The sequence below is a fragment of the Cricetulus griseus genome, chromosome 3 (assembly GCF_003668045.3).
Source record: "Cricetulus griseus strain 17A/GY chromosome 3, alternate assembly CriGri-PICRH-1.0, whole genome shotgun sequence".
Taxonomy (NCBI): domain Eukaryota; kingdom Metazoa; phylum Chordata; class Mammalia; order Rodentia; family Cricetidae; genus Cricetulus; species Cricetulus griseus.
The window spans coordinates 262363212-262391098 of record NC_048596.1 but is presented as its reverse complement, the minus strand read 5'-3'; the positions used below and the strand labels follow the sequence as shown (position 1 = coordinate 262391098).

General features: G+C 40.4%; 1 protein-coding gene across 1 annotated transcript in view; it reads right to left on the bottom strand.

Moving 5' to 3' along the window:
- Phactr1 (phosphatase and actin regulator 1) overlaps positions 1-18078 on the bottom strand; it is a 462322-nt gene extending 444244 nt beyond the window's left edge. Inside the window, exon 1 of the mRNA XM_035442934.1 lies at positions 17976-18078. Coding sequence (XP_035298825.1) covers positions 17976-18078 — 103 coding nt within the window. The remainder of the gene's footprint in view (positions 1-17975) is intronic.
- Between the last annotated feature and the right edge of the window lie 9809 nt (positions 18079-27887).

The window sequence follows — 27887 nt, the reverse complement described above, 5'->3', positions numbered from 1 at the left end:
TCTTCAGAATCATGTAACAATACCCATATGGTTATACTGGCATTTTGGGTGTGTACCACCATTACTGAGCTGTGGATTTTGCCTGTCCCCAAGAAGAACCTACTGAAGTAGAGAATGAAGGATGAGATGGAGTAGCTAGATTATTAAAACTGTTCCCACTATGTTGACTCTCATCACATGGATTTGGTATTTCCCTAGAGGTCCTGGATAAAAAAGTAAGGCAAGCAAAATAAGCTATAAGAGGTAATTAATTTGAAAGCAAGAGCAAATATTTTACTAGTCATATTTGTTGTAATTGTGTATATACAGAATCCTTGAGTACATTGAAAATAAAATTCACAACATCACTGGATATGTTTGTGTTTTTAATTATTTTAATATATTTTAATTAAATTTTATTTATGTATTTCTTTATTTAAGGGTTAAGCATGCCTGTGCCAAGGTGCACAAGGTATACCATAATGACTATGGAAGTCAGAGGAAAACTTGCGTGAGTTGGTTCTCTTTTTCCACCATGTGGGTTCCATGGATTTAACACAAGTTGTCACGTTTGGTGGCAAGATCCTTATACATTGAGCCATCCCAGTGGCCTGACAATAAAAATTTTAAAGAACCATACATAATGGCAGTAAAATAGATGAATGACTATGAAAATTTTTTAATAAAAATGAATAATAATTCTACATTAAAAACTATGAAGCTTTATGGGCATAAATTAAGAGGACCTAAATAAAATGAGTAATGGTATTAATATACTATGATAACTTTCATTAATTTAAAGGCAAATCATTGTTAAGGCATCAGCCTTTTAAAATTGGCCTATAGATTCAATGTAATTCCAAACAAATCTGAGAATTTTGAAAGAAAATCTGACAACTTATTCTAAAATGCATATGGGAATAAAAAGAAAGAATAGTCAGCATGATCTTGACAAATGAGAATGAATTTATAGGATTTATTGTATGAGACACTGAGATTTATGACAGTGCAGAATACACAAATAATGTAAGATAAAAAAATCAATAGAAGACCTAAAAACAGACATCTACTTGAACAGTCCTGTGACTTGGATGAGAATATATTTGTAATATAGGAAGGAAGGGATGAACTTGTGTAGTTTCAGAAGGTGACACAAACTGATGGGGGAGAAAATACATCAATTATCTCATGTAGTTCTGGACCTGCCTGCTACAATACTGGCCTGCCTGGCATGATATTCCCATTGGTGCAATAGTGACATAATAGTTACATAAGTAACCAACTGCTTTCTGACTGGCTGTGAGGCTTGCTCCATAGGAGGGATTTCATTTCTGATCAGTAGCCAATGGAAAGACCATAGACCCAAGGGAAAAACTACTCCTGTGGTTTTGTTAAGAGATCATCTGTGAAACTGACTTCTGAATATTTATGTTTAAGCTTGTAGATTTGTGTTGCCCTCAACTTTAATCAAAGAAGATTCTTGGTGTAGTGAGTAGTGGTTAATGTAGAGACTCATAACTAGTCAAAATGCCATGTCTACCTAATGGTGACTGCTGCACAGCAGATAATCATCTATTTTAAGATTCACCACTCACCACTCACGGTGGAAAACTGTGGAAACTGGGGCATAAAGAAGGTATGAGCTGGTAGATGGAGAGGAGAGACATGGATGCTGAGTTCTGGACACGTCTGTTGCATGGATTGATTCACAGGGGTTGTGGTTCCCTTCATAAGATTATAGATAGTGAGAGAATCCTAGACCTATTCCTTGTTGGAGGGGCTATTGACAGCTGTAGCTGCTGAGGGAGAGAGAATTACCCTTTTCAGGGCAATATAGTTGCTGGTAGACTGCTCACACCTCAGTGGATGGCCTCATAACGGTGCTCACATGGGCAGCACTAATTGGACTCAAAATGATCAGTAACAACAGAAAGTAGGATATGAAGTTGTGAAGACAAACAGCATGGCAGGCAGTAGCTGAGAGCTGGATGGAGGTATGGTGGGTGGATACGATCATAGATAATATATATATATATATATATATATATTTTTCAAAGAATAAATAAAATAATAGTAAATTTGTAAATTCTGTTGTATCTTCAGTGCCATACTTCATAAAAACAAAAAAGAAGAAATTACTGCTATGAACAAATATATGGATGAATCCCACAGATTTAATGCTGAAAAAGAAGAAGCCATTTTCTAAAAGAGCAAATTCTGAATGTGCCCATTTATTTGAAACTGAATAATAAGTTCCGTGACAGAGGCTATTGTGCCCCTGGTACCATCTTAGGCCACTACAAAGCATTTTGGGATGTGAAAAATCCAAAACTTCCAGTCTTGATCTGAGCAGCGATGGTAGTTCTCAGCAAAACTTCTAAGAAAAGCTTTGCATTATACATACTTTGTATTTATTCATGTGACAAAGATGTGACATTTATCACTAAAGAACAATATTGTGGAATGCTTCCAGATAGTTAAGATATGCAAGTTAATTTGGGTAATACTTTTTAAAGATATGTATTAAATGTTTGTGAAAACATACTACTAATAACAAATAAATAGGTGTAAATCATTTATTAATGATGGACCATTTGGGGAATGTTAATATTACACTATGCCAACATTTTGTGGTTTTTATTGTTTATTTGACCATTAACTTGGGGGTATTACCTTAAATATCTCTAGTACCTATACTTTTAATTTTATTTTTAATATTGATTTTTACATGTATAAGTGTTTTGTCAGCACGTGTCAGCATGTATAGGCTTATAATATTTTAACTATTTATTTAAGAAGTTTCTATTTTTTATGTGTGGGTTTAGATTTTAATTTATTCCATTACTCTTTTATTGAAAATAGATTTTTAGATGCCTTTAATTGTTTAAAGTACCCTGCCCTCACAATATAACAATGTAGCTGTATTGGAATATGTGCAAGGAATAAAATAATTGCTAGCAATTCTTGTGCCTTGATAAAGGTTAAAATGAAAACAGGAAATCACAGGAATAACAAGCCAGGCTGAAGAGGCTTACATCCAACTAATTTGGAGGCAAAAATCTATGACTTCCACTAATGAAAGATGTTACATTAACAGAAGACATTTGCGAGTCCTGGTGGTAAGTGAATGCGAACTGGTCAAAATGCATCCATGAATGAATGAATGAATGCAGGAAAAGAAAAGGCTCCTGCTTTTTTCCCTCAGTGGAATCCTAGAGCCAGTTTATTAATATGGAGGTAGGTGCTGTAAAAACCATCATTTTGTAACCATTACTATAAGTATCAAGCAAGCGGGTGGAGGTGATCAAGAAAGAACCAATGCTAAATCCAGTGGACAGTTTGAGGAAGGGCAGGGTGACTTTATGGCTTTAACGTTTCTCCCCCCAGCCATTAATTTCAAGGTAGAATCCAGACAGCATCTTGCCTGAGCAATAAAAATGACCACCTCCAGTAAAGGACAATTGGGTACAAGGTGTCTCCACATATGACACCCAGAGAAAAATGTAATGTAGCCTTTGAACAATTCTAGCCTAGAAAGAGCATCATCATGAGAATACAGCAGATAACACTGAATTAGGAACGGTCTGTTGAAAAGGGAGAGAAGAACCATGTGTTTCACAAATGATGATGTCACAAGGGTAATTTAAGGATGTAGGAATATTCTAGGGTCAATAAAAACAAAACAAAACAAACAAAAGAGGCCTGACCCTAGACTGGCCTATCCTGGACCACAACTTTGGGTTGAACTGACCTTGGTCTGGATTCCATTCTGGAGTGGAAGGGAGCTTTAAGGCCCAGACAGCTTACAATGAAAGGTAAAGAGCAGGTTAAATGTTCCCGTGGCTGAGGAATGCACTGTGGTTATAGGATAACTACCTACACACAATTTCACAGCTCTCTAGGTCAATGATGGATGGACAGATGGGATATAAACTGATAATGGATTAATTATGGAAACAATACAGTCGAGAGAGTAAATCTACTACAGACATTCATTCTCTTCTCTTTGTAAGAACTTCCAGAGACCAGATAGAGATGAGGGCCTTAAAAAAAAAACTGTGAAAAATGATCTTTGTTAGGTAAGCCCTAAGTCTGTGGACAAATAGTAATAATATTAAGAGTATTTTGATTATTATTAATTGGAGGCCCTTGACATTTTTTTTTTAAATTCAATCTTGTGTATTGTATTTAAACAGATTAGGAGTCTGGGCTGCATGAATGAAACACTACTTGGCATATCTGACAGGAGTTAGAAATGTAAGCAATTTTAGACCTCACCATTTAACCCGATAAGATGTCACTACTGCAAATTATCCTGTAGAAAACACAAAATGTGAGCAATGCCAAATGGATGTCACAGACTGCAATACCACTCCAGGCCACTGTAGTGACTTCTACATCTTAAGCTGGTTTAACAAAAACATACCAAAGCTGTGTTTTTGCTATGGCTAAATTTAGCATGCAGATCCTGGAACATTTTTTCTTTTCTATACATACCATCCTTTTCTAGAGACTCAGATATGCAGAAATGTCACTGGTGCCTTCTAACCCTCAATCCTCAGCTCAGCATTAAAGGAGCTGTCTATTTCACACGTTTGGGACACCAATTCCCTTTTCTCTCTGCTAAGTTTATGAGGGTCCATAACAGAGAAGGGATGACAGCTTCTATTTTACCATTTCTGCCCAGGTTCTAGATACATGATCTTTCTATCAGGCCCAATTTGAATCTTTCCCACTGTACAATGTTAGGAGTGTGCTGTCCACCTCAGAGTCTATCTGAGTAGAACCAGACAACCGTAAAATCCACACTCTTGCTGCCCCATGCAGTAGAAGAAGGCTTTCAAAATAATAACGCCACTTCTGGGCACTGAGCTAACTCTGTTTTCTATAGCTATATGGGTCCAGTGACTTTGTTCTGAGTCTTTCTGAAGGCTTGGATACCTATCTTCTCTTGTATTGATGCCTGCTTGCATACAGAGGGATGCATTACTCTTAACTACCCGAATACCAGCCTGGCAATTCTCTTCCAGGGCGGGCCTGTTTCGTTTTATGAAAGATTTACCTTATTTGAAAACTGTTTATTCACATGAGACATATTTTAAAAAAATCCTGTTTCTCTGGTGGAAAAATCTTTCCTTTATCTTTGGCCCATCTTTGCATGTCCAGACTGCCTGATTTCTGCAGCTGATCCCCAATCCCACACCTATGTACCAGTAGGAAAATTAGTTCTGCCATCTTTGTTTACCTCTGCCAACCTTGTGGCCCTTAGTGTTTTTCACTTTGCATGAACAGATAAGGAAAGAAATGACAATATTATATTCCCCTCAGAAAATGCCAAGTACTGCTTACAAATACAGGAGCGAGATCAGCCCTCCTGAATTTGTATCTAAATCCCATACTTAGAGTTTCATGATTTCATTAGTATCTCTGTGAATCTATGAGATCAACATAGCACCCCCCCCCCAGTCTCCATGAGGATGCAAACACACAATCCTTAGGAAGTCTTTGGCAAATAATATTCTTGATAAACCTTGGCTAATAGTATGGACTGCTATTATTACTTGACAGTCCAAAGAAAGGCTAGAGTTGTGACCTTAAACCTTGGCATAATACCAGGGTTACTACCTATCAGACTTATTTAAAACAGCTTATCTCTCTAAGCTTTGGTTCCCTTATATGCAAATGAGAAATTAAAGGAACTCTTTCACTGGGCCTTGAGAGGATAAAACATTATGTAATAAATGTAAAACACCTAACCCAGAGCCTGACAAATGGTGGGCGGGCAACAAATGTTCACTGCTTCCTTTCCTCCTGGTTTCTTAAAGTAGACACTGTGCAGAGTGGCTGGGGGCTGGCTGCTAAAACATGCTAGATACAGAAAGGCAAATGTGTTTCTCAGGCTTTGCATGTTGAATTGAGTTGGACAGAGACTGAAGCAGCTTCTGTTATTTAAACGTTGATCATGCCTGGTCAACGCATCTAAGTCACATTCCAAGTCTCACTTAACAGTACAGGTAATGGCAAGCCTTATACTTTTAATTTTGCATTTTCTACATGGCTGGTTTGAAATACAGGTGCTAATTAATGACTTAAGCTTTTCCTATCCCTGATTCCTGTTCAGTGTGCAGAAAGGTGACAAATACTTGGCAGTAGCCTCATGCAGCAAACTGCTGGCCTTGTTCATTTGGAAGTCACCTCAAAGTAAAAGCTGTTAACTGGAGTTATTTGAGTCACTTTACAAGGAGATAACATGCAGAGAGAGGGACATGAGTCTACTGTCACACAACCCCACACAAGCTAGAGCTATTTGGGAAGAAGGAACTACAATTGAGAAAAATACCTTCATCAGATTGGCCTGTTGGTGATCCTCGAGGCAGTTTTTATTATTATTATTATTATTATTATTATTATTATTATTATTATTATTAATGATTGATGTGGGAGAATCCAACCCACTGTAGATGTGTAAGTCCTGTATAGGTGACATCGGGTTGTATCAAAAATCAAGCCAAGCTAGCCATGAAGAGCAAGGCAGTAAGCATGGCTCTTTCATGGCCTCTGCTTTAGTTCCTGCCTCCAGATTCCTGCCTTGAGTTCCTATGCCGACTTCATCTCATGATGAACTATAAGATGGAAGATCAAATGGATCTTTTCCTCCACGACTTGATCTTGGTCGCAGTGTTCCTCACAGCAACAGGAACCTGACTATGACAGTCAGTCAGCCTGGGCACTGAATCCTGGGTTTTGTCTAACTCCTTTGCCACAATCCAGCCATGTTATCTAGCTAAATAGCCAGTGCTTTCCATCCCAACCACCCAGCCCCTAGAAATGTAGGAAACTACAAAGTTAGGAAGACTTAGGTTTGAATCCTGTCACTGTAGTTGATTTTAAATATATTTTTTCTTCTAAGATTTCATTTAATATAAGTTGGGGCAATAATATCTAACCAGTGACAAGTTTGTAGTTTTGAGTGATGCATGCATACATAGTTTCTGGTACTAATAAGCAAAATGCTTGCATTTCCTTTCTTCCCCAAGGCTTAGTTTTGTCATCTGTAAAATGAGCCAGTTGAACGTAACATTTTTAGGCTTTCATGTTCTATCATTGCCATGATTACATTCTTGAGTAAACCCGGTAGCTGACAGTGTGTCTTGAACAAGAAGACTGCTGTTAGGAAGTCTGGGACAGCAGACTTTCCTTGATGGATGAGTCGGAGGGAAGACCTGCCCAGGGTAGATTAGGTGGATATTTTATTTGCATTCTGTTGTGTCTACAGATGGGCTGCTGATGGTAATCAGATCACAGGGTATTAGTCAGCCACTCTGTCTAGTAAATAACAGAAGAACTGATTCAGAGACACAGTCCAGCTGGCAAAGTTATCTTTGGGGCAAAACCAAAGCACAATGGACTGCTCTCCCTTCCTTCCAACTGTGTCTGATTATTAATTCATAATGAGAATCAATAATCCTTAGTTTAGATGAATTTTTATTTAGTAAAATAATTAAACTTAAAATTGAGAAATTAAAGGACCTTCATTTAGATTAAAAGCATACACAATGGTGTGACTATGTACATGAAAGGGATGCAAGCATTTGTTCCAGGCTGTAGGAGCACCTATTTTGGGTGATGCTTAGGTTTGGTTTGGCTTTATGGTCTGTGTTTTCTATAACTATTAAGCATTGCATTGGTAGTGAGAAGAAAAAATAGGTTTTGAGTGTTGTAAGAAATTCCCATGGAGACCTAGGAAGGTTGTTATGTAAGCAAATCATATACTGCTAATTCAAACTAAGTACAAAGGTCTCTCCTTCCTCTGTGATAGTTTCCTGAGAAAGAAAGATTAAATGTTACTTTAGGGAGCTCACCCTGTAGTATATCTACATAAAATGACTGTGGTACCCATTCTTAGCATATAGCTCTTAAGGCATTCTGCCTTTGAACATGAATTATGTGAACACTGTAAATTTTATTTGTCTGCTCATAGTATCTGCACTGATAAATTTGCTCAACCATAGAACATTGACCTAGAAGATGTGGTGAGGAGGATCAGAAGGTTGAAGGTTTGAATTATAACTTTATTTGCACAGCTTTGGGGCCTTGAAAAGTTACTGGATCATTGGAACAGCTGTAAAATAGGATAATAGAATATAGAAGGGTCTGTGGATCAAATGAGACTATAAAGGCAATAATACTGAGGTTTCCTTCCCCTTCATATTCCTTTGTAACCTCAGTGCACATATCCAAACTGTTGAGTGAACTTGGGTTATGGGTTCAATGTGGATGTCAGCCTTGTAGGGTGTTTGCACTGTGGTCTGACTTTTCAAAGACAAAGATAAAGTCAGGCTAAGGTAAGTGGCATCTCCTTTGACCAACTTAGTCACCAAACTGTCTAATTAATTAAGCAAAAGATCTTGCCACATTGGTCCACAACAAAAGTAAGGTATATTTTTAATCAGCTGTAGCAAAACCTCTTTTTCTCCTCCTCTGCAGTGTCCTGTGACAAGCTATAGTTCTACACAGTGAGTGAGTTTGCATTTTTTTTCTTGTTTCTTAGATGATCAACATGGTGCTAACTCAGAACATTGCTTGTAACGAAAACCTAATCTTGAAATTGAAATTGTCGTGGCAACTGCAAACATGTGGTTCATATAGGTATTTAAAATGGATTATTAATTTTCAGTATTAGTGCTAAAGAGAAGATGTTGTGTTTATGGTCCAAGTTGTAATTTAGAGTGTTTCCCGATAATCTACGAAATCCTCTAAATTATATGAAAAGAAAGATTAAGATTCAGAAGACATAGAACTCAGAAACACATGCAAAAGATGTCAGTAAAGAATTTTCAAGAATTATTGTGCCATGAGTATTTTGGATTGCCTTCTGAGGTCTCTGGACCCAGATTTGTGCCCATAGAACTTATTTCATATTGGTGATTACATATATCACTAGATCCAACACACTCTCTAAATTCAATGCACTCTAAATTAATTTCCTCCATTTTGATTCTCTTCTTATAACCATTCTTTCAGTGAACTTCTAATATTCAAAGGTAACATCCGAAAATCCCTTGACATAACCACTCCCTCATTATCCAGCTGTCTACGGTCACACATGTAGGGAGAATCTTGTCAATGATCCCAGATCCTTTTTTCTGCTGAATTCACCCAATGTGTTTGCTGTCCAATTATGTGTGCATCACTGCAGTAGCGAGTTTTTTCCTGGCTTTAGTCGGTCGGTCTCCTTATCATTCCTCATATCTATGACCTTCATAATAACACATTGGAGCACAGATCCTCACTGTGCTATGTTCTTTATTGGACCCAACATCTGCTTTGGACTTCCTTAGTTCAGCAAGCAAAGCCTTGAGTACTTTGGCTTCTGCCTACTGATCTAGTCTCTTCTGAGTCTACATCTTTGCACTGTGACTGCTCCATCTATGCCCCTTGTAATAAACACAGGATTCTAACTGATCGCTCTCTTCAGGTGCACATGCCTTATCACACATTACTTCACACTGCCTGGAGGATGCTTCATTGTCCTCACTAAATCCAGCTGCAAGGCTTTGGTGTTATCTTGCTTTTGCAAGATTTTCCTCTGATTGGGAAAAAAAAAGTAGATCTTGAAGATCATTTCTATGTTCAGATATAGTACTTCAAAGTTCTGGTTTAAACATACCAATGCCCATTCAGTAGTCTTGCTCCTGGCTCACTGGGAAATTATTGAACATATTGAAAATGGTACCAGCTGTGAGCTAGCTTTGGTATGCTGATCTGCCATCCTTTCCACTGTTGCAGAGTCACAAAGGGTGGCACTGCAAGTTTTCTTTCTTGTATTCTTTTTAAAAAATATATTTTTTTGAGAAAACAGATTTGTTTAGGCAAATGTGAAGTGAGAATCCATCCCCCAGCACCTGTGAATTGTTTATGCTAATTGGGTCATGGCTGATGCTAGCTGAGTGTGGGCTGCATTTTAATCCACTCTTTCATATGCCGTGTGTGGTAGCGGGCTTTATTAATTGGTTGGAAGTGTTGTCTTGTATTTTCATGTCATTTTCTTCCTTTCTGTGCCTCATTATCTCGGGTTCTCTCTTCCTCTCACCCTCTGCTCTACACAGGAAATCTGAACCCCAATATGTTTAAGACATATGGCTACTAGGAGCAAGGTACCCCAAATATCAAGGACCTCCACAAAAGCTCCTTTGTGAGCAGGGCTGTCGTGTTGCAACGACATGCTCAGAAGCTGGGGCTAGACTGCATGGTCCAATAATCTGTGGGACTGGAAGACTGGCTGTCTATATATTTTCCCTCTTTATCTGCTTCCATTCTCACCTTCATACATAATGTTCTCTGTATTAAACACAGGTTGGGAGAGCCTGGGTGTGAGCAATTAGCGGTCTAAAATGGAACACATGGGAAACCAGGAGGGCAGGCTTGGTCTTGCTTTGTGATCCATGTGTGAAGCACAGCATGCAGCTCCCTTGCTTGCCTTACAAAGAACAAATTCCCACCCCCCACAACCCACCCCCCACCGGGAATTTGTTGATGGTGATGATCTGAGTGCCACAAAAGGATTTTGTAAAGTTTTCATAGGAAACCCTTCTCTGAGATGGGGGTCTAGAAGTTAGCATGCAAGTTACATGGGCAATGAACCAAGTAAAACATAGGAAGGAATCACTTTGTGGGGAGACAGGAAATGTGGCTGATATCATTGTACTGGAGCTAGCTAGCAGGACTCTAAGGGGCAAACAGGAAAGTGTTAGTGTGATGACAACGGCCATAATCCACTTGGAAGCCATGCCTTAAATGGGCACTGGATTGACTTGTAACCATTGCTTGTGCTTTAGTCTTTCTGGAGAAAGCCAGATCTCCAGCTTCAGGAATGAACCACAGCTGAGGTTTCAGGGGACAGGGATGGAGAAAGAGCACAACCTCCCACTAGATGAATGAGCAAGACTCTTAAATATATGATGGCACCCCGTGAGCTGTTCTCACAGTATATTTCCGGTAAGTAACTCCAGCTTCCTTCATTGTGACTGGTTGGAAACGGAAGTGTGAATGGTGACTGCATTGAGGGCCAATTGACCAAAATGTGTAAGGCCTGCCTGACTGGGCAGTAGAGGTTAAAAGAAGGGAAAGAGATCTCAGTTAGGGAAAGCTCTGAACACAGAACATCCTTTGGATTGGTCTCAGGCAAGTTCAACACAAGGAAACATAGGGTTCATCTGTTTCATAACTACTTTCAGAGAGAAGAAAAACTCAGTCGTTATAGACAATTATGCATTAAAATCTTCATTGCCTCTGGAAATAAGTTTCAAAGCCTATACTTATTTAGCAATGTACCTAAACTTTTCTTGTAATATTTTCCTTTCTCTTTTGATTATTTAAAGTATTTCCACATCTTAATTCTTTCAGTCATTCTTTTTATGCACCCCCCTCAGTCTTAAAGTAGAAAGCTTTCTACTTTCAACTAAAAAGACTTTAAGACGTTAAAGGAGCTGGGGGTGAGGGGAGCAATGTTTTCTACATCTTGAAGTCTTAAGTCTTTTCTCTGAATCTGAAGTTTCTCCTTGAAAGTGTAGACTGAAGGATTCCTGTTCCACCAGGTCAGTAGAGGCATTTAATAAATTGTAATGCTCTCTTTATGCCAAGAGTGATGTTGCCTATCAACAAAACAGTATTTGAGACCACTGCAATTGAGGCAGATGGAACGAATTTAAGTAGCAAACAGCAGTATTAGTGACTAATTGACAAAAACGCACACACATACATAACACATTTAACTAACAAAGAGATAGTATCAACAACTAATTGACCTCTCTCTCTCTCTCTCTCTCTCTCTCTCTCTCTCTCTCTCTCTCTCTCTCTAGGTCTCATTTAACCCTTCATCCTCTCTTGGATTTGGAGCTAGCCAACTATTTCTATGAAGAACTCAAGGCGGCCATTTTCAGGAGTTGTTATGCCAAATGAGTGGAGGGATATGGAATAAAAATGAAATCCTGTACTATGACAGAGACTAGAAACATCAGGCAAAAGTTACTAGGAGGTGATGCTGAAGCTAGGTCCTGCCTTAAGCTCAGGAAAGGAAAGAATGCTATTGTTAATTAACCATTGCTAATGACTTGCAACTAATTGAGTGATACCAAATGTCTTTGTCGCTTGGGACCATGCTAAGAAATCCCAGAGGAATAATGGTTAGATAGATGAAGTATTCTCAACTGAAAGCTAAAGATTCAAAAGCCAATGGTTCTGATGGATTTTGTCAGGGAGGGGAACTCATAACAAAAGGTGGAGGTGAGGGGGGACTGTTAAGGGGAAAGGGTTGACAGAGGGGTCTCAGTGATTTTTTTCTCTATTCCTAAAACAACTTGAAGAGAATTGGAGCAGCTCACTGTGGCATTCATCAGTTGTCAAAACTGGCATTTCCCTTTGTTGAACAAGACAATGTAGACAAGAGAAAAGGTACTTTATGACAAGTACCAGTGGCTTCAAATGCCATGAGTTATGTAAAAACGATAAAAGAGGGGGATTGTCATCAGGAGCCATAAATGTGATCGTCTTGTGGCTTCAGTCAACTGACTTTAAATGTGTTGAAGGTAATTTAAAGGTTCAGGAAAACTGATGGTCTTCAAGAAAAACAAATGAAGAGAAAAAGGAGCTCTAGCATAGCAGAAATAGTATCAGTGAGGTAGAGATCATGCTCCCCACTCCAGTGTCCCATTAGAACTTGTGTGATTGGGGCACGTGGTGGAATCACTCAGAGCCTCAGCTTCCCCACCTGGGAAGTGTGATGTGGCTGTCAGCATTATCTTCCTTCACCTCCTTGGTTGATTCTACCAACCTGGCCTGCTGAAAAGACACCTCTTTCTAGCAAAGAACATTGCAATATTGAAAATAGCTTGGGCTTTGGAGTCTGGCATACTGTAGTCAGATCCCAGCTTTGCTGATATTGCAATGGATGGCCTTTTTCAATTAAATTGTGCCTTGAGTACACACACACACACACACACACACACACACACACACACGATTGAAGATGTCTGATGTCAAACTTGGTTGCTGTTTCTGAGGCACCAATTACACTGGCAGTGTTTAAGACTCAGTCTCTCACCAGGTCCCAGAACTTAGAAATTAGGCGAGGTTATGCAGCAAGCCCCAGAGAGCCCCCATCTCTACATTCCCAATTATAGGAACCCCATGTCCTCACAAACACACATGTCCTCAGGCTTTAGTGGCAAGCACTTTTCAGAGTTTCCTCCAATCGTAAGTGTTCTAATTTGGAACATGCACATATGCTGTAATTCCCATTTCCCAACATTTCATTGAGGATGAACACATGCAATGAGTAAATTTAGTGCACTTTCTGATTTGTGTTCATTTCTTGATGTCTGTTTGTTACTTTTGATGGTTCGAATCCATTTAAAAGAGTTGGGGGCTAAGTGTGTGTTTTACTAGTAGAATGCTTGCCTGTGCTATCTGTGCCCATCACCGATAGGAAATATTTATAATATATGATAGTTTATAACACAATTACATATGTATGGCTGAGAAAGATATTCAGGCAAAAATAACCACAGGAGAATTGTGTGTGTGTGTGTGTGTGTGTGTGTGTGTGTGTGTGTGTGTGTGTGACCCCTCAAGGCTGCCATCGTCTTGTTTCAGCAGGAAGTAACTTAGAAGATGCTACGCCCCCATTCCCCATTATTGTCTATTAGGGTAGTGTAAGCCTAGTTAGGAATAACTTTCTTATTGTTTAGAGTTGGGATTGGAAGCAGGTGTTCAAGTTAGACACCCTTTCCATATGACTTTAGGGCTTAGCTGGAATAGACATAGTTAAGACGTGCAATAGCAGATTATTGTATCTTCTTGTATTTCACCTTTATAATTGTTAATTTTGGATGTTTTACACTATTAAGTTTTAATCCTCTTTTAGACTAAAAGGGTAATTATAGGGAGACACTGTAGCCCCGTCTCCTAGAAGCCGATACAGGTGTTCCTGGCCTCGCCTGTGAGGTTGTGGTCAGGGGAGGTAGAGGATGACTGGGGGGGGGGCGGGATTCTTAAGGGGCCATAGACGTGGAGAGCCCGTTGGCTCTGGCCTGGATAGCTTGCTGCCTCTGGGCATGCTCTGGCTTGCGTTTGGCTGATGTTTATCTGAATAAAGAAATATTAGCCTTACGGACTATGGATCATCATCGCACACGCAATATTTCTACTTTATACTACATACAGTGCTTTCTTTTTCAACTTTAGAACTAACTGTGTATAAAATATGCAGAGATGACCCATCACGGGGGAATGACACAGAAGCCTGTTGGAATCTGGTTTTCTAGAGACCTGGACCTTCAGATTCCGTTTCACTTAGTCTAGAGAGGGGCTTGCCTGATGTTCTTTTGAACCAGAAAATACCATGCTAGTCCTTTTGTTAAACTTTAAAGATGTCCCTCTTAGTTCAGTTGGGCACTGTAAAATCACGGAGCCTGAAGCTGAGGGTGGGAATATCGCTGTCAGAACCTAAGGATGGGTGAACCTGAATTATGGCACTACTTTGAAGTCATATGTACCTCCAGTTTCCAGAATCTTCCTTTTGAGTTACAGGTGGCCTTCACAGAGTTACCTCCATGTCACCAGTATTTTCTGGAGGTAAAGAACACCCAAGCTAACCAGAAGAGCGTCATCTGTTTCCAGGGGACAACCAGGAGGCCTGTGGCCTTCACTGCTCCCACCCTGTTCTCCACAGAGCATCATGCTTTTCATAGCGGAATCCCAAGTCAGCTAATCTTCCCCATGTTATACCCACATCAAAGAGAAATGGATACTGGAGACAGGACATGGACTTGACAATTCAGGAACTTCCAAAGGTACTTTGAAAATTTGGGGACTTCTTTTTACCCCCCCCCCGTTTTAAGAAATCTTCCTAGACTCTTCTTGTGTTAAATAACAAGAACACATACCTCTATTTTGGAACAGTATGTTTTCATTTTTCATGAAAAATTAAACAAAAATACCTATGAGTCAGAAAAAAAGCATACTTCTAAAACTACTGCTTTCGGTAGACATTTTGTCTATAATTGATTTTGAAGGTATTGTTTTCTAAAATTTTGTGAATAGTGTATACAACAAAGTAAATCATATAGGAAAGGAAGAAGGGGAACCCTCAGATTGTTTTTCTTTCCTCATTAAAGAATTTATATGTCTGAGAGCACTTGTTCAATTTTTAGAAATAGCCAAAGGCAACAAACACCCAACTGCTTAGCCAATCAGGTTTTCAGTAACCCAAGTTCTGTATTGTGAACCCTGTATGGAACTTCCAGTTAGGCCATTTTAGAAGAGGGTGTCACATCCAGGCTTTTTCACCTTCCTCACACCACTCTATACTGGACTAGTTTGGTGAGTAGGGAGCTGCCTACAGTGAGATGGATCCTCTTTGCCCTACACATCATCAATAAGAAGCAGCCATCACAAAGCCCTCCTTCACCTGGTCCTCAGAGTCTTCACATGGATTCAATATAGGTCTCAATCATGCACTGGAAACATGAGTGTTTACTGGTGAAAGAGGGTTGCAGGCTGTCACCCACTCACCATTCATCTAGAACCTTTCAGCAGGCTTTGGAGTTTGGTGTATTGGAAAATGTCAATACCCATGCAAAGTGGACAGAAGCTACTGCAGGGGAGCTGGGTCATTGGAGTGAGAAGCTCCAAGTCCCAGTGGAGGCAGAGTTCCTGAAAGCAGGAGACTGTGGTGATGGTCCTAGGTGTTGGGGGATCTGGGACCATATTTTCAGATAGAGTGAAAGTGTGGGTGGGGTTATGCATTACAGCATACTTTTAATATTTCTGCAGTTTGTCCTATTGTAGTTTATTCTGGAAAAAGACTCAAAATCTTAGTGATTTTATGTTTACTGAACACCCCCCCATGTGTGGGGGTCGGGGTGGGTGGCTGGTGTGGTATGTGAATGCATGTATATATGCTTGCCTCTCACTAGAAGCAGGAATTGCTCCAAGTTACCATTTCTTATTGGCTGTCTTGTGGACTCTGAATCAGATATCTGTTTTATTGATTCGATAATGTGCAGTGTCTTATATAGCAGACGCTGTTTTAAGCACTTTAAAACCTGCCTCATTAATGAGCTTAACAACTTAGAAATCTGTCACTGTTGTCAGTTTGCAAAAGGCTATATAAATTGATTTTTAAATATGGGTCTCTAGAGAGGGGTACTAGCTCTGTCACCATTGCTGTCACTCCTGTTTATCTGCAAACCCTGAGACCTCAGGAACACCTAGATTTCTGATCTGGGGATCCTGGCCTAGTTGATGTTTGGGGAGGCCACTCTCAATCTAGGATTCCTAGATTGGGATAGCATCCTCCTCACCCACAGGCACACGTGATCCAAAGGAGAAGCCATAGCTTATGCTGCCACCTCCCATGTGTTTCCCAGTTATTCCAGCTCTGGAGCCTAAACCACCGTCACTGCTGGTGACAATTCTGACCACTCCGCCCCCGGAGCTCCATCTGCTGCAGCTACCAGGCTGCCTTGTAATCCTCGAGCCTCCTACACACCCTGCCTGCTTTCCTTCCATAAAAGCCAAGACTCCATCATCTTCGAGACAAAGTGGACAGACAGCTTTACCCTTCACAGTCAATTACTACTCCCTTTCTTGATCTGCAGCTCCGGTGGATGAGCCTGTCATGGAACAAGACTCAGAATGGTGTGCACTGGGGCAGATGTGGAAGTGTAGAAAGTCAGGTCCCATGCCTGGGGGGAAGTCCCTCTCTTCTCTTCCTTCTTCTAGCTCTAGCATCTGCTTGTAGCTGCCAACCTACTTGTAGATCCAGAACAAGCTGGAGCCTCTCACCCTTCTTCCTAGCAACACTCTTAGACCTCTTAAAGTGGCAAAGGGTAGCAATGCTGTCTCCTGCTTCTTAGAGGATGGGAATTCGCCATGGTATCATTTTTGCCAAATCAAGTTATGCTGCTGAGCCTGGTGACCCAAACAAACCCTGCAGTTAATATCCAGCCCCTCTTGACTTTAAGAAAATAGAAAACGAGGCTTGAAAGCCCTCAGGGTTACCACAAGCCATGAGCAACACATAAGCAATTCCTAAGAACACTTGGGAAAACCAGGGGGGATTATTATCCGTGCCCAAGATGAGTTTCCTATCGTGCAACAGTGAAGGATGTCAGGATTACAGCACAGCGTATCTCCTTTTCATCTCTGCTTTGTGGCTTCCAAGCTACTTTCCTGTTTAAATAGGACCCCTGTTCTCCTCCTCAGTATGTCACCTGCATGCTCTGGGGCACAACCATCATTTAATGAACATCTTTAAAATGTTATGAAAAACACAAACTGTGATTTTTTAAAAATCTCCTACCCATCGAGAGGATGAAACACTTGGCATTCTTTTGTTACTTTACCAATGACAAACATTCTAAATGGAACCTGGGACTGGAGAGCAAGCATGCTACAGCCTAATCAACTACCTTGAACCAGGTAATGAAAATGCACTTCACAGAAGGGGGTGGAGACCCTTGACTGTGCCCTGAGGATTCTCCAGGCAACAACCCAAATCACTGAGGATAGAAAAGGCAGCTACACAAGTGGCATACTTATTGCAGAAGCCCATAATCCAGCTGGATGGCACTCAGCTAGGTCAGGGTGCCCGAGGATCTCCACCAGGGCAATAGCTGCCTGCCTAAAATTTCCATTGGGAAATGCATCCCTCAGTCCTTTTAGGCATAAGCTCCGGACTCAAGGATCTGGGGGTCATTTTCTAAGATAGCCCTCAGAGGTATGCACCCCAGCACCTGTTAACACCCCCAAGATGAGTGGATTTATCTAGTCTTTGCTGAAATTTCAGCAGCACTTTGGTACATGTTATCAATTTGGAAATACTAACTGATGACCTTTTAAGACAGCACTTAAGCTGTTGCAGCTGACGCTGCTGTACTGTTTACAACAAAGCAGCCTGAGGGTGAGGGGCTTCCCTCTTTTCCATGTGTTACCTTGAGCTCCTTGGCTGTAGAAGAATCTTTGTGCTGACTCCACATCCAAGAGTCTATGAGCAGACTCAACATCCAGAAAATAATCCATTTTGGGATAATCCATCTTTGATGTTTAAAACAGGATTTTGAGAGAAGCTAATCACGAAGATATCTATAAAGAGGAAAAAACCCTCACTGTATTTCAGGCTGTCAAGTGTGTCTGTTCTTTAATTTTTTTTTTAAAAGAGTACTCTATTATCATATGCCAACATTTGACTGACATTTCTAATTTCAAAGCCCCCATTGCCAGAGCCTTTGTATCGTATGAGAAGATGCAACCTTTAGTTAACGTTGATTAAAAATAATATATTTTACATGGAGAAAAAAAGAGAAGTAACATACTGTTTTCTCCTTGCTATATATTAGCTGACCCATGGTATACGTTTAAACTTATCTACTTCCAGGTTTTAAAAGTCTGCCTGATAAATGGCATTAGAAATTGTCATTCATCCTGCAGGTTGCTCTTCCATTGATCCAGGGGCTTCTGGTGCCCTTTCTAGTGAGAGAATCCCCTGGGAGTCTGAGCATTCTTTCCTACATACCTTGCAATACAGAGTGGCTAGTTTGCTGTACACGTACCTTGAATTCCTTACTCTTCAGCCATTCCCTTCAGCATTCTGTGCAGTGCTGCCGGCTCTTCTGCCCAAGCCCTGTACAGGCTGCTTTGGTACAGAATTGTGGCTCATGCAGCAAGTGACAAACATCATAGCCTTGCAACGATTCCCATAGCATGCACTAGCTTGGCGTGAAAATCAGCCAGTCCCTTCTTGTACAGCCCATGGAGTTTCCCCCTGATACTGGCACAGAAGAACTATGTCTATTTCTGCACTATTATATTTTTAAGGAGGAGAAAGACAAAGTCCTTAAAATCAGGAAGCTAAAGCAGTCAATTGCTTTCTAAGACTACACACTCTCATCTAAGAAACCAAGTCCGGTAAGAGGAAACTTTAAAAAATAGCAAAAGGTACCCCAACAGCAAATTATACTTACCGCAAAAAACAACCCCGTAAAACCAAAGGCTGTCAATAGTCCAAATGAGCAGTTTCAATCAGCTGCCTTTGATCTTACTAAATATTCCCAGTGAAAGTAAACAGTTTTGATTATCTGATTAGATCAGTGATGAATAATGTATTCTGTCCACTGGACTTGCTCTATCAGATAAAATGGCCAGAACATGTTACCTTAGCAACAGAAGGTGACGCCAGCTTCAGTCCCTCCACTCCCTCCTCTGCAAAGGAAGGAAATTACCACTTTCCCATGTAAAACTTTGGCAGGGAACCATCCAAATCTACAGGTCGATTTTACATCATTCAGGGCCATTCACAGCCTATTCTCCCATCTCTTAAGTGGAGAGATCTTACACTTATTTAAAAATCAGAATTATGGTTTAATAATCTGTTTTTACAATCTCAAATTCCAGTCTGCTTTGCATCGAGAACACCATAAAATTGGTAAATGATTAAACAGTGGAAAAGACTAAGTTGTCTCGACCACATTGGGGCATCCGTCCTTTCCTTATTGCTGAATGGGGCAGGAGGATGAAGAAAGGCCCTTTAATTGGCAGCATGTTCGACAATCCCATTATAATTAATACACAGAAACAGTCACCAGCATCTAGGCTGAAAATAACTCTTTCCTTCTGTGAATCAGTCCCTAGAAACAGCGTAAAATGCTGTCTGAAATTTCCCAGATTTTGAAAGACACATTATAGCACAGATCTAATGGGAGACAAGCCCCTAGCCCACCAAAGGCAATGTAGCCAGAGACACACACAGGGAAGATTGTCAAAGTTAGAAAACAGCCACTCACCAGCGCTTGTCCTCCTTCAACAGGATGCCGCCACTGATGGAGAGCAGAAAGCAAGCTGAGCAGGGCTGCTGAGCCTGCAAGCCCAAATGAACAGCTTCTAATTTTCCCTTCAATCTCCAGTCAAGAGCACAGAGTGGAGGGCAATGATGGCTCTGCCGGTTTTATATTGTGATGAAATGCTAACCCCCAAGATGGGATCTGAGTGGGGCTGCTCTTTCGAACACATTAGCCTGCTAATTTAAGAAAATTGAAAGGTTTTGTTTTACCATCTTTTATGTGTTCTTTTCTGCTACCCCCTCAATTTAATTTGCATTTAAAATGATTCTCCTGTCTCCTAGGCTCTCCAAGGTGCCGAGTACTTTCTAATCCTGAAGGCTGCTCCAGTGGGGTTTGGTGCACTGCCACCTTCCTTTGGAGCTGCCAAAGGTGGGCAATTAAAACTGTGAGCTATTTTCTGGAGAGAAATGCAGAAGGCCAGTTGGGTTTCACACTTCCTCTTTCTGTCTCTGCGTGGTCAGATCCTCAAAATGCCTCAATGCGTTCCTCTTTTTCTGAATGCCACAGAATCATCTCAACAGCAAAAAGTAGCTTTGGTTGGGTTCCCCACATTAGCCTGGTTTTATATCTTCTGTACCACATTCCCAGGGAAGATTTGTAGGCATAAGACTTGGAGATGTGCTCATAAAGATTATGATGACAACCAAGTTGCGCCCTAGTGTATGTTTTCTGCAACCTTCTTCCATTTAGTATGGACTAAGCAGAAGTGACGCTTAGTAAAGTGTAGTGTGTAGCATCAGGTTGGGTGGTTAAGACAGGAGACACAATGTTTACAAAGACTTGAGAGAAAGACCACCAGATTCGAGCACACAGCACAACGAAGGAACAAGTCAGTGTTAACTTTGAGATACCTCTATTCATGTCTTTCATGCTCTCTTGCCTTTGGTGGAGTAGGGGGTTGTCCCCCAGAAGAGAAACTAGGAAAGGCTTTGCTGACTGTATTGTGGGTCAATAATGGGGTAGGCTCTCCCACCACATCTGAGCAAACCATGTACCAAGTTAGTGCTGCAGAGAGAGCAGCCTGATAGAAGAACAAAGTGGAATGACCAATCAAATGGTCTTGTGGGTAGTCAGCTCTGACTCTGAACGTACAAAGCTTTGCTCCGACCCCAGACCTTAGGTCTTTAAGGTTGAATTCCTGTTCAGCCCTCAATAGGGACAGGTGAACACTTGACATTTGCAAAAAGAGAACTCTGTCTTCTGGTTCCTTTCACTTACAATAGGGTGTGGGCGACAGGTTCTAACCCTCTATTGTGCTTCTACTGAAATTATGACTCATAGGTGAGAGAGACACAGGGGGAGGGAGAGTGGAGAGAGGAAGGAGGGAAAGAGAAAGGAGAGAGAGAAAGATTAAGCTGAAAAACATCAGATACTGTGATAAGTGTAAATGAGCCCGTGAAGGAAGAAGGCTAACTAGGATATTTGAAAAATAGATTGGTTCCTGAGACTTAGAGTAGGTGTGGGAATTGGGATTTTCCAGAGGACTGACCAAGAAAAGGAAACTTGAAGTGCTCTGTAAAGTTCTGGGGCTGGAGAGATGACCCGGTTGGTAAAGCACCTCCTGTTCCTGCATTAGGACCTGAGTTCAAATCCCAAGAACCTACATAGAAACCAGATGTGACAATGCTTATCTGTAACCCCAGTGTTTCCAAAGTGAGATGTAAAGTGGAGACATGAGGACTCCTGGGAACTTGTAGGCCGGCTAGCCTGGCATACACAGCAGCAAACAGCAAAGGGTCCTAGCTTCAAACATAAGAGATTGTGCTGACTGACACCTGGAGTTGTCCCTAACCCCCACATGTCTGCTGTGGCACATGCTCATGCATACATGTTCTGTCTCTGTCTGCTGGTCTGTCTATCTGTCTGTCTGTCTGCCTGTCTTTCTCCCTCCCCCAAATGAAATGATGGGAGTGATGTAAAGGGGCTATGATTGTAAAAGGTGGGTGGAATTTTAACTTTTATAAAAAGCAATGATTTGGAAAGGAAATGATTATTTACTCACAAAAAGGGACTTTATATATAATCATATTTTCAAAGCATACTCTAACCAGTTTCTGAAACTCATCATCATCATCATCTCCTTTTCCTCCTCCTCTTCCTCCTCCTTCTCCTCCCTTTTTCCTCCCCCCTTCTCTTCTCTTACTTCTTTTGTGAGATAGGGTTTCTGTGTAGCTCTGGCTGTCCTGGAACTTGCTTTGTCAACCAGGGTGTCCTGAAACTCAAAAATCTGCCTTCCTCTGCCTCCCCAGTGCTAGGATTAAAGGTGTGCGTCACCCTACTTGGCTCGGAAATAGATTTTCAATATCTAGTTTCATTCTCTGGAGGAACAGAGATATAGATTATCTAGAGGAACATGCATATAACGAAATTACCATTATTATTGTTGTTCCTAGGATGCTGAGGATCAAACCAAGGATCGGTTCATGTTAGACAAGTGCTCTACCACTGAGTTGTGTCCCTAGATCTTGGTTTGTTGAGCTGTGTAGTTCAGGCTAACCTGAAACCCTGTGTAGTCTAGGTTGAGTTTGAGTTCCATATAGCCTAGATTGGCCTTGAACTAGTGATTCTCCTGTCTTATTCTCCAGAGTTTGAGGATAATAGAAATCACCACCACAGCCAGTTAGAAAATGTCTTATAAGAGTAAGAAAACATCAGTTCTCAAAAAGCAATGTCAAAGTCAAGACCTGTTGAACTCAGCTGTAGTTTTATAACTTCTGCTTATTTACAAGCATCACTAATTTCATTATACGTCACAATATTATTCTGGAATACAAGAAAATCAGAGCAGGTGGTGATGTCCCGGGCTAACATTCACGAAGCACTGAACTGTTTAACTGAAAAACACCTCCAAGTTCAAGCTAAGAGACAATGCCAATCTATGTGACCTATAGGTAAAGTAAATTGTTTTAAAATATACAAAGAAATCAAGCCATATGAAAGTATAGGAATGTGGGGCCAAAACCACCAGAATATTTTTTTTTTATTTTGGCTTTTTGAGGCAGGGTTTCTCTGTATAGCTTTGGAGCCTATCCCGGAACTCACTCTGGAGACCAGGCTGGCCTCGAACTCACAGAGATCCACCTGCCTCTGCCTCTCAAGCGCTGGGATTAAAGGTGTGAGCCACCAATGCCTGGCTCCTGGATTTGGTTGTATTTACCCTTTTGTTTCCCATTTGGTGGTGAGAAGATAGGTCTGCAATGCATGTAAAAAGTAAAGAAGTATAGACTTGATTTGAGATAGAGGTATGCTTCTGAGTATGGAATCCAGGCATAAGTTATGGAAAATGTCAGCTGTGTTAATTTACCTTTGGTGTTTACTGATTCAGTCTATTGGTGCTGTGAGAGGCAATGATTCAGAAAGATAAGACCACAACAAGTAAGTAACTTGTTCTTCTTATACCATCTGCTTGCTCTTCGCTGGGTTCAGGTAAGGTTTAATTTGCTCACTGAGGTTCTTCTCATTTATAAATGTACAATGACCTTACTTATTTAATCTTCTCATTATAACATAGAACTCTCTAGAAGACCCTGTTTAGACCACATGAAATTCTGCCTTCTGCCTGTATGAAATCTTGGGGGACACTTCTTTTTGTATAACAAACCATCTAAACTTAACATGCAAATATTATAATCTCTCTTCAAGTAAAATAACATCCTGGATGTCTTGGCAGAGTACTTAGGGTGAAGCCTTAGGTAAAATGCTAGTTTGCCCAGGATATGTGGGAGATTGGTTCCAGGACCCTCATAAATAATAGAATCATCAAGCACTCAATTCCTATACATCATGTGGTATACTATTTTCATATAACCTACACATATCTCCTTGCATACTTAAAATATTCCCTTGGTAACCCATAACACCTAATACAGTACACATGCTATATAATAGATGTTATACATTATTACCTAGAGAATAATGGCAAGAAGCACATTTGTACATATTCATATTTGTACAGTTGCAATTTCTCACTGAATGCTTTGATCTGTGGCTTACTGAATTGAGAGATGAGCCCCATAGATACATAGGCTGTCTGTATAGAAAACTTTATCATTTTTTACTGAGTTGACCCCTAAATAAGGTGCAGTTCAAGAGCAGAAGTTGGGAGATGAGGGGATGACTCATCAGGTGAAGTACTCAAGAAGTTTGGATCCTTAGTACCCATGTAAATTCTGGGTAGGCATGGTAGCCCATCTTGCAATCCCAGTGTGCATGAGCCAGAGACAGGGGATCCCTGCAGCGAAATAGCCAACCAGACTTGCTGATTGGTGAGCTCTAGATTCAAGTTAGGGATCCTGTCTCAATATTTCAGTGGGAGAATGATCGAGAAAGTTACTGTATGTCAACCTCTGGCATCCACACACGTATATGCACACGACAATTATGTATGCACCGAAATATGCACCCATACACATGTGACTATGCATGCACAGGTGCAGAGGGGGACAAAAGAACAGTGGCTCCTCTCTGTTTGGCAAATCATTCTCTTAAATCTTAAGCTTTGACTCATGAGAAATCTTTCTATTATTTTCTCATTAAGTCAAGTACATACTGGAGGACCAAGTGGACTCTGTGGGTTTAAAAGAAACAAACAAGCACATGGAGTTTGAAGGGAAGAGTGGTGGTGGGGACAGAGGAAGAACTGGAGGGGAGACAGTGAGGGAGGCCTTGATCAAACATTATAAACATGTATGAAATTCTCAGCCAATGAAAAAGAACAGCCTGTCGTCGAATACCATGGTTCTGCAAGCATTTTATCTGAGGCTTTATTCATATGACATTTTCCCCAGAAGAAGAAATACTTTCATCCACCATCAGTTATTTTTACATAAGAGCAAATTAATTTCTACTGCTGTTTTTGGAGGAAGATTTGATAATAGTTGGAAGCTAAAATAAAAAGGCAGGGAATTAAGACAGACAGAGAAAAAGAACTTTTATATTGAGGAGTAGCTTAATTTTATTTCACACAGGCCCATGATCATATTTGGGGCAACTTTATATAACATGTTAGCATTTGTCTGCCAGAAGAGAGTATTGACTTTGGAAATGTCACAATTACGATCATGGCTTGAAGATATCTGGATGGTCCAGAGGCAGAAAAAATATGCCTTCCCCCCAGATTTTATTACTACTTAAAATGTGGTCTGTGTGAGTGTGGGTGTGGGTGCCTGTTTGCAAGTACACATGAGTAGAGGCCAAAAGTGGGTGTCAGATCACTTAGAGCTGGAGTTATGGGTGATTGTGAGCTCCCAACAAGTGTAACGGAAACCAAACTATGGTCCCCTGAAAAAGCAGTATCCATTGTTTATCACTGAGCCATCTCCAGCCCAAGAGGCAGATTCTTAAGTCTTATTCTAGTACATTTTATTGAAGAGTCTTCCTTAGGCAAGTCCTATCTTGGGGCTGCCCTATGAAGTACTATCCCAGAGAAATTGGCGTGGAAGTTATGGAGGAGGCCGGGACTCAGCAGAGCAAATGCTTTTGGCTCCTCTTGCTGCTGCTGCTGCTGCTGCTGCTGCTAAAAATAACCTTTTTCCTCTCTGACTACCTTTGAGAAAACTCAGTTCAAGGCATAAATAGCACAAGTTCAAATACCATCTTTCCCTCTGCCAAATAGATTCTGCTATGTTCATCTTGCTTGTGATATGCAAATCTCTCTACTTCGCAGAAAAAAAATAGCCAGAAATCATATCTAGTTCAGTGTCTGTAGATATTGGTCTAGAGTAGGAAAGTGGGGAAATACTGAGTTGAGAAAATGAGAATTGTCAAGCATCTCTGATGACCACAGCTCCCTATTCTCTAATTTCCGAAGCTATGGAAATGGAGACCTAGTGACAGACGAGTTGGCAGTGACAGTCTTTGAAAACGTGAGTTTTAGGGCACATACAATAGTTGACGTCCATTAGTTATGAAATCACAGTGTCCTGGATTCTCTGTCTATTTAAAGTTTATTTTCAATTCTCTTGGAGAGGACTAAAAGTTAATCACAAGTTAAATTGCATTTTTCTATTCTTAAAACTCAAGATAGAAACTTAAAAACATCAAAAGATTCATTGAAGGAAGAAAGAATAATATCTCTAAGGGACACAATTCTGCTAGAGCCCACAGGGATTCTAGGGCCCTGAGATTTCAATACACTTTAGGAAAATCATTCTAACCCCATCAGTGAGAGTCCACTGGGAGGCAGGGAGAATGAGGGGTAGGTACCAAAGTAGCACTTCAAAGGAACTTTGGTGATTATTTCCCCCATTTGGGGATTTAAACAAACTGCCAAATTCTACAACAGGATTTCTATGTCTAACTATTAACATGTAAAACTTCTCTCTGTGCATATATGCAAGGCCATTGAATTGCAAACACTGTTATTCACGAAGGAGTCCTGAATGTGATTGCTCAGAGTTGCATACCTTTAGTATCTGTCACCCAAAGGCATTGAAGACGTCAAGTTCCCAATTCACCATTCCACATCTAGCTACTCCATCATGCTCATCCAGTGTTAATGCCACAGGGAGGTGGAACTTACTTCTGAAACAAAGGGAATTTTATTGAATTGAATTTTAATCTTTCATAAATATTAGTATACCTAAAATGAAAAAAATCTTTCATAGACACAAAACACTCATGCCTGCACAGAAAACCCCAAAGACATGTTTTATTCAACCACTCAGGAGACAACTCAGGAGGGTGTTGGTCACAGCTTCAATCCATTTTTCATTGAATTAAAATTCAAGGTCCCATGAGATAATGTACATAGATAACACAGACATATAGACAGTGCTGAGGTTCAATATTGTTTGGAAATACTTTCTGGACAGTAAGCAGCTATAAAGATTTATGGAAGGTAGGGATTCCATCTTACCCACCCAAATGCCATTCATCTACAAGATGAACCATTACCTCCATTATTTTAATTGCAGATCAGCTCCCTGGTCTAATAAATCCATTTGTACCATATACTGTTTCTATCTCTAACTTGTGCTAAGCTCAGTTTTATATATGTAAATAGTGAGCAAATTAATATATGCTAAACATCTGATATGTGTCCGGTTTGTTTTGGGTATACCTTTGAGGAACCTTAGTTATTGTAATTAATTTCCCTCACAAAGAATACTGTAGCTGGAGTTTCTTTCCAGCCTGGTCCTATGGCCACCTTGCCCCAAATAAACACACAAAAACCTATATTAATTTATAAGCTATTGGCCAATGGCTAGTGCTTCTTAATGGCTACCTCTCTCTTAATTATTAACTTGGAACTATTAGTCTATGTATTTCTACATGGCCTTATCTTACCAGAGAACACCTAGCAATCCTATCTTCCCGGTCTCTACCTGGCATCTCCTTCGGAGGTTTCCCTTTGTCTTCCTTTCCCCAGTCTTCTCCTGGTCTGGTTGCCCTGCCTATGCTTCCTGCCTGGCTACTGGCTAAACAGTGTTTTATTCATCAACCAATAAGAAACATATATACAGAAGGACATCCACCTTCAAAATACATTTTCCCCTAGGTGGTTATGCAAAATTAGGGACCCCCAGAGCCATGCTAAGACATTTTCCCCAAGAGCATTTGCTAGTCTTCTTACTACCTAGATTTCCTGAGAGAAATTTATAATAGTAAGTAACGAGCAACAGCAGAATTCCACAAACGTCATCTTATCCCTTTCCTGATTTAAATGGCATAATATAGAGAGATGTTTGATGAATAGTGAGTGCTTTATGGAAATGACTCAACAAATGGAAATTCTATTTATTCTGTAGATGAACATCCCACCACACAGTCACTATTTGTTTATTCATCATGATTTAATTGGAAGATTATTTTCACTTCTTATGTGCCTCACACTGTATTAGTTGCTGGAAACACAGCAATAATGTAGATCAATTATTTTTTCTCAGGAGATTAAAAGTTAGCTAAAGCCAGGTTTTCTTAATTTTCCTCTTTTTAAGCCATTGCATTGAAAATGGTTACATTTGTAAATGATCAGACAAATCCAGGATCTCAACTACTAAGGCCATG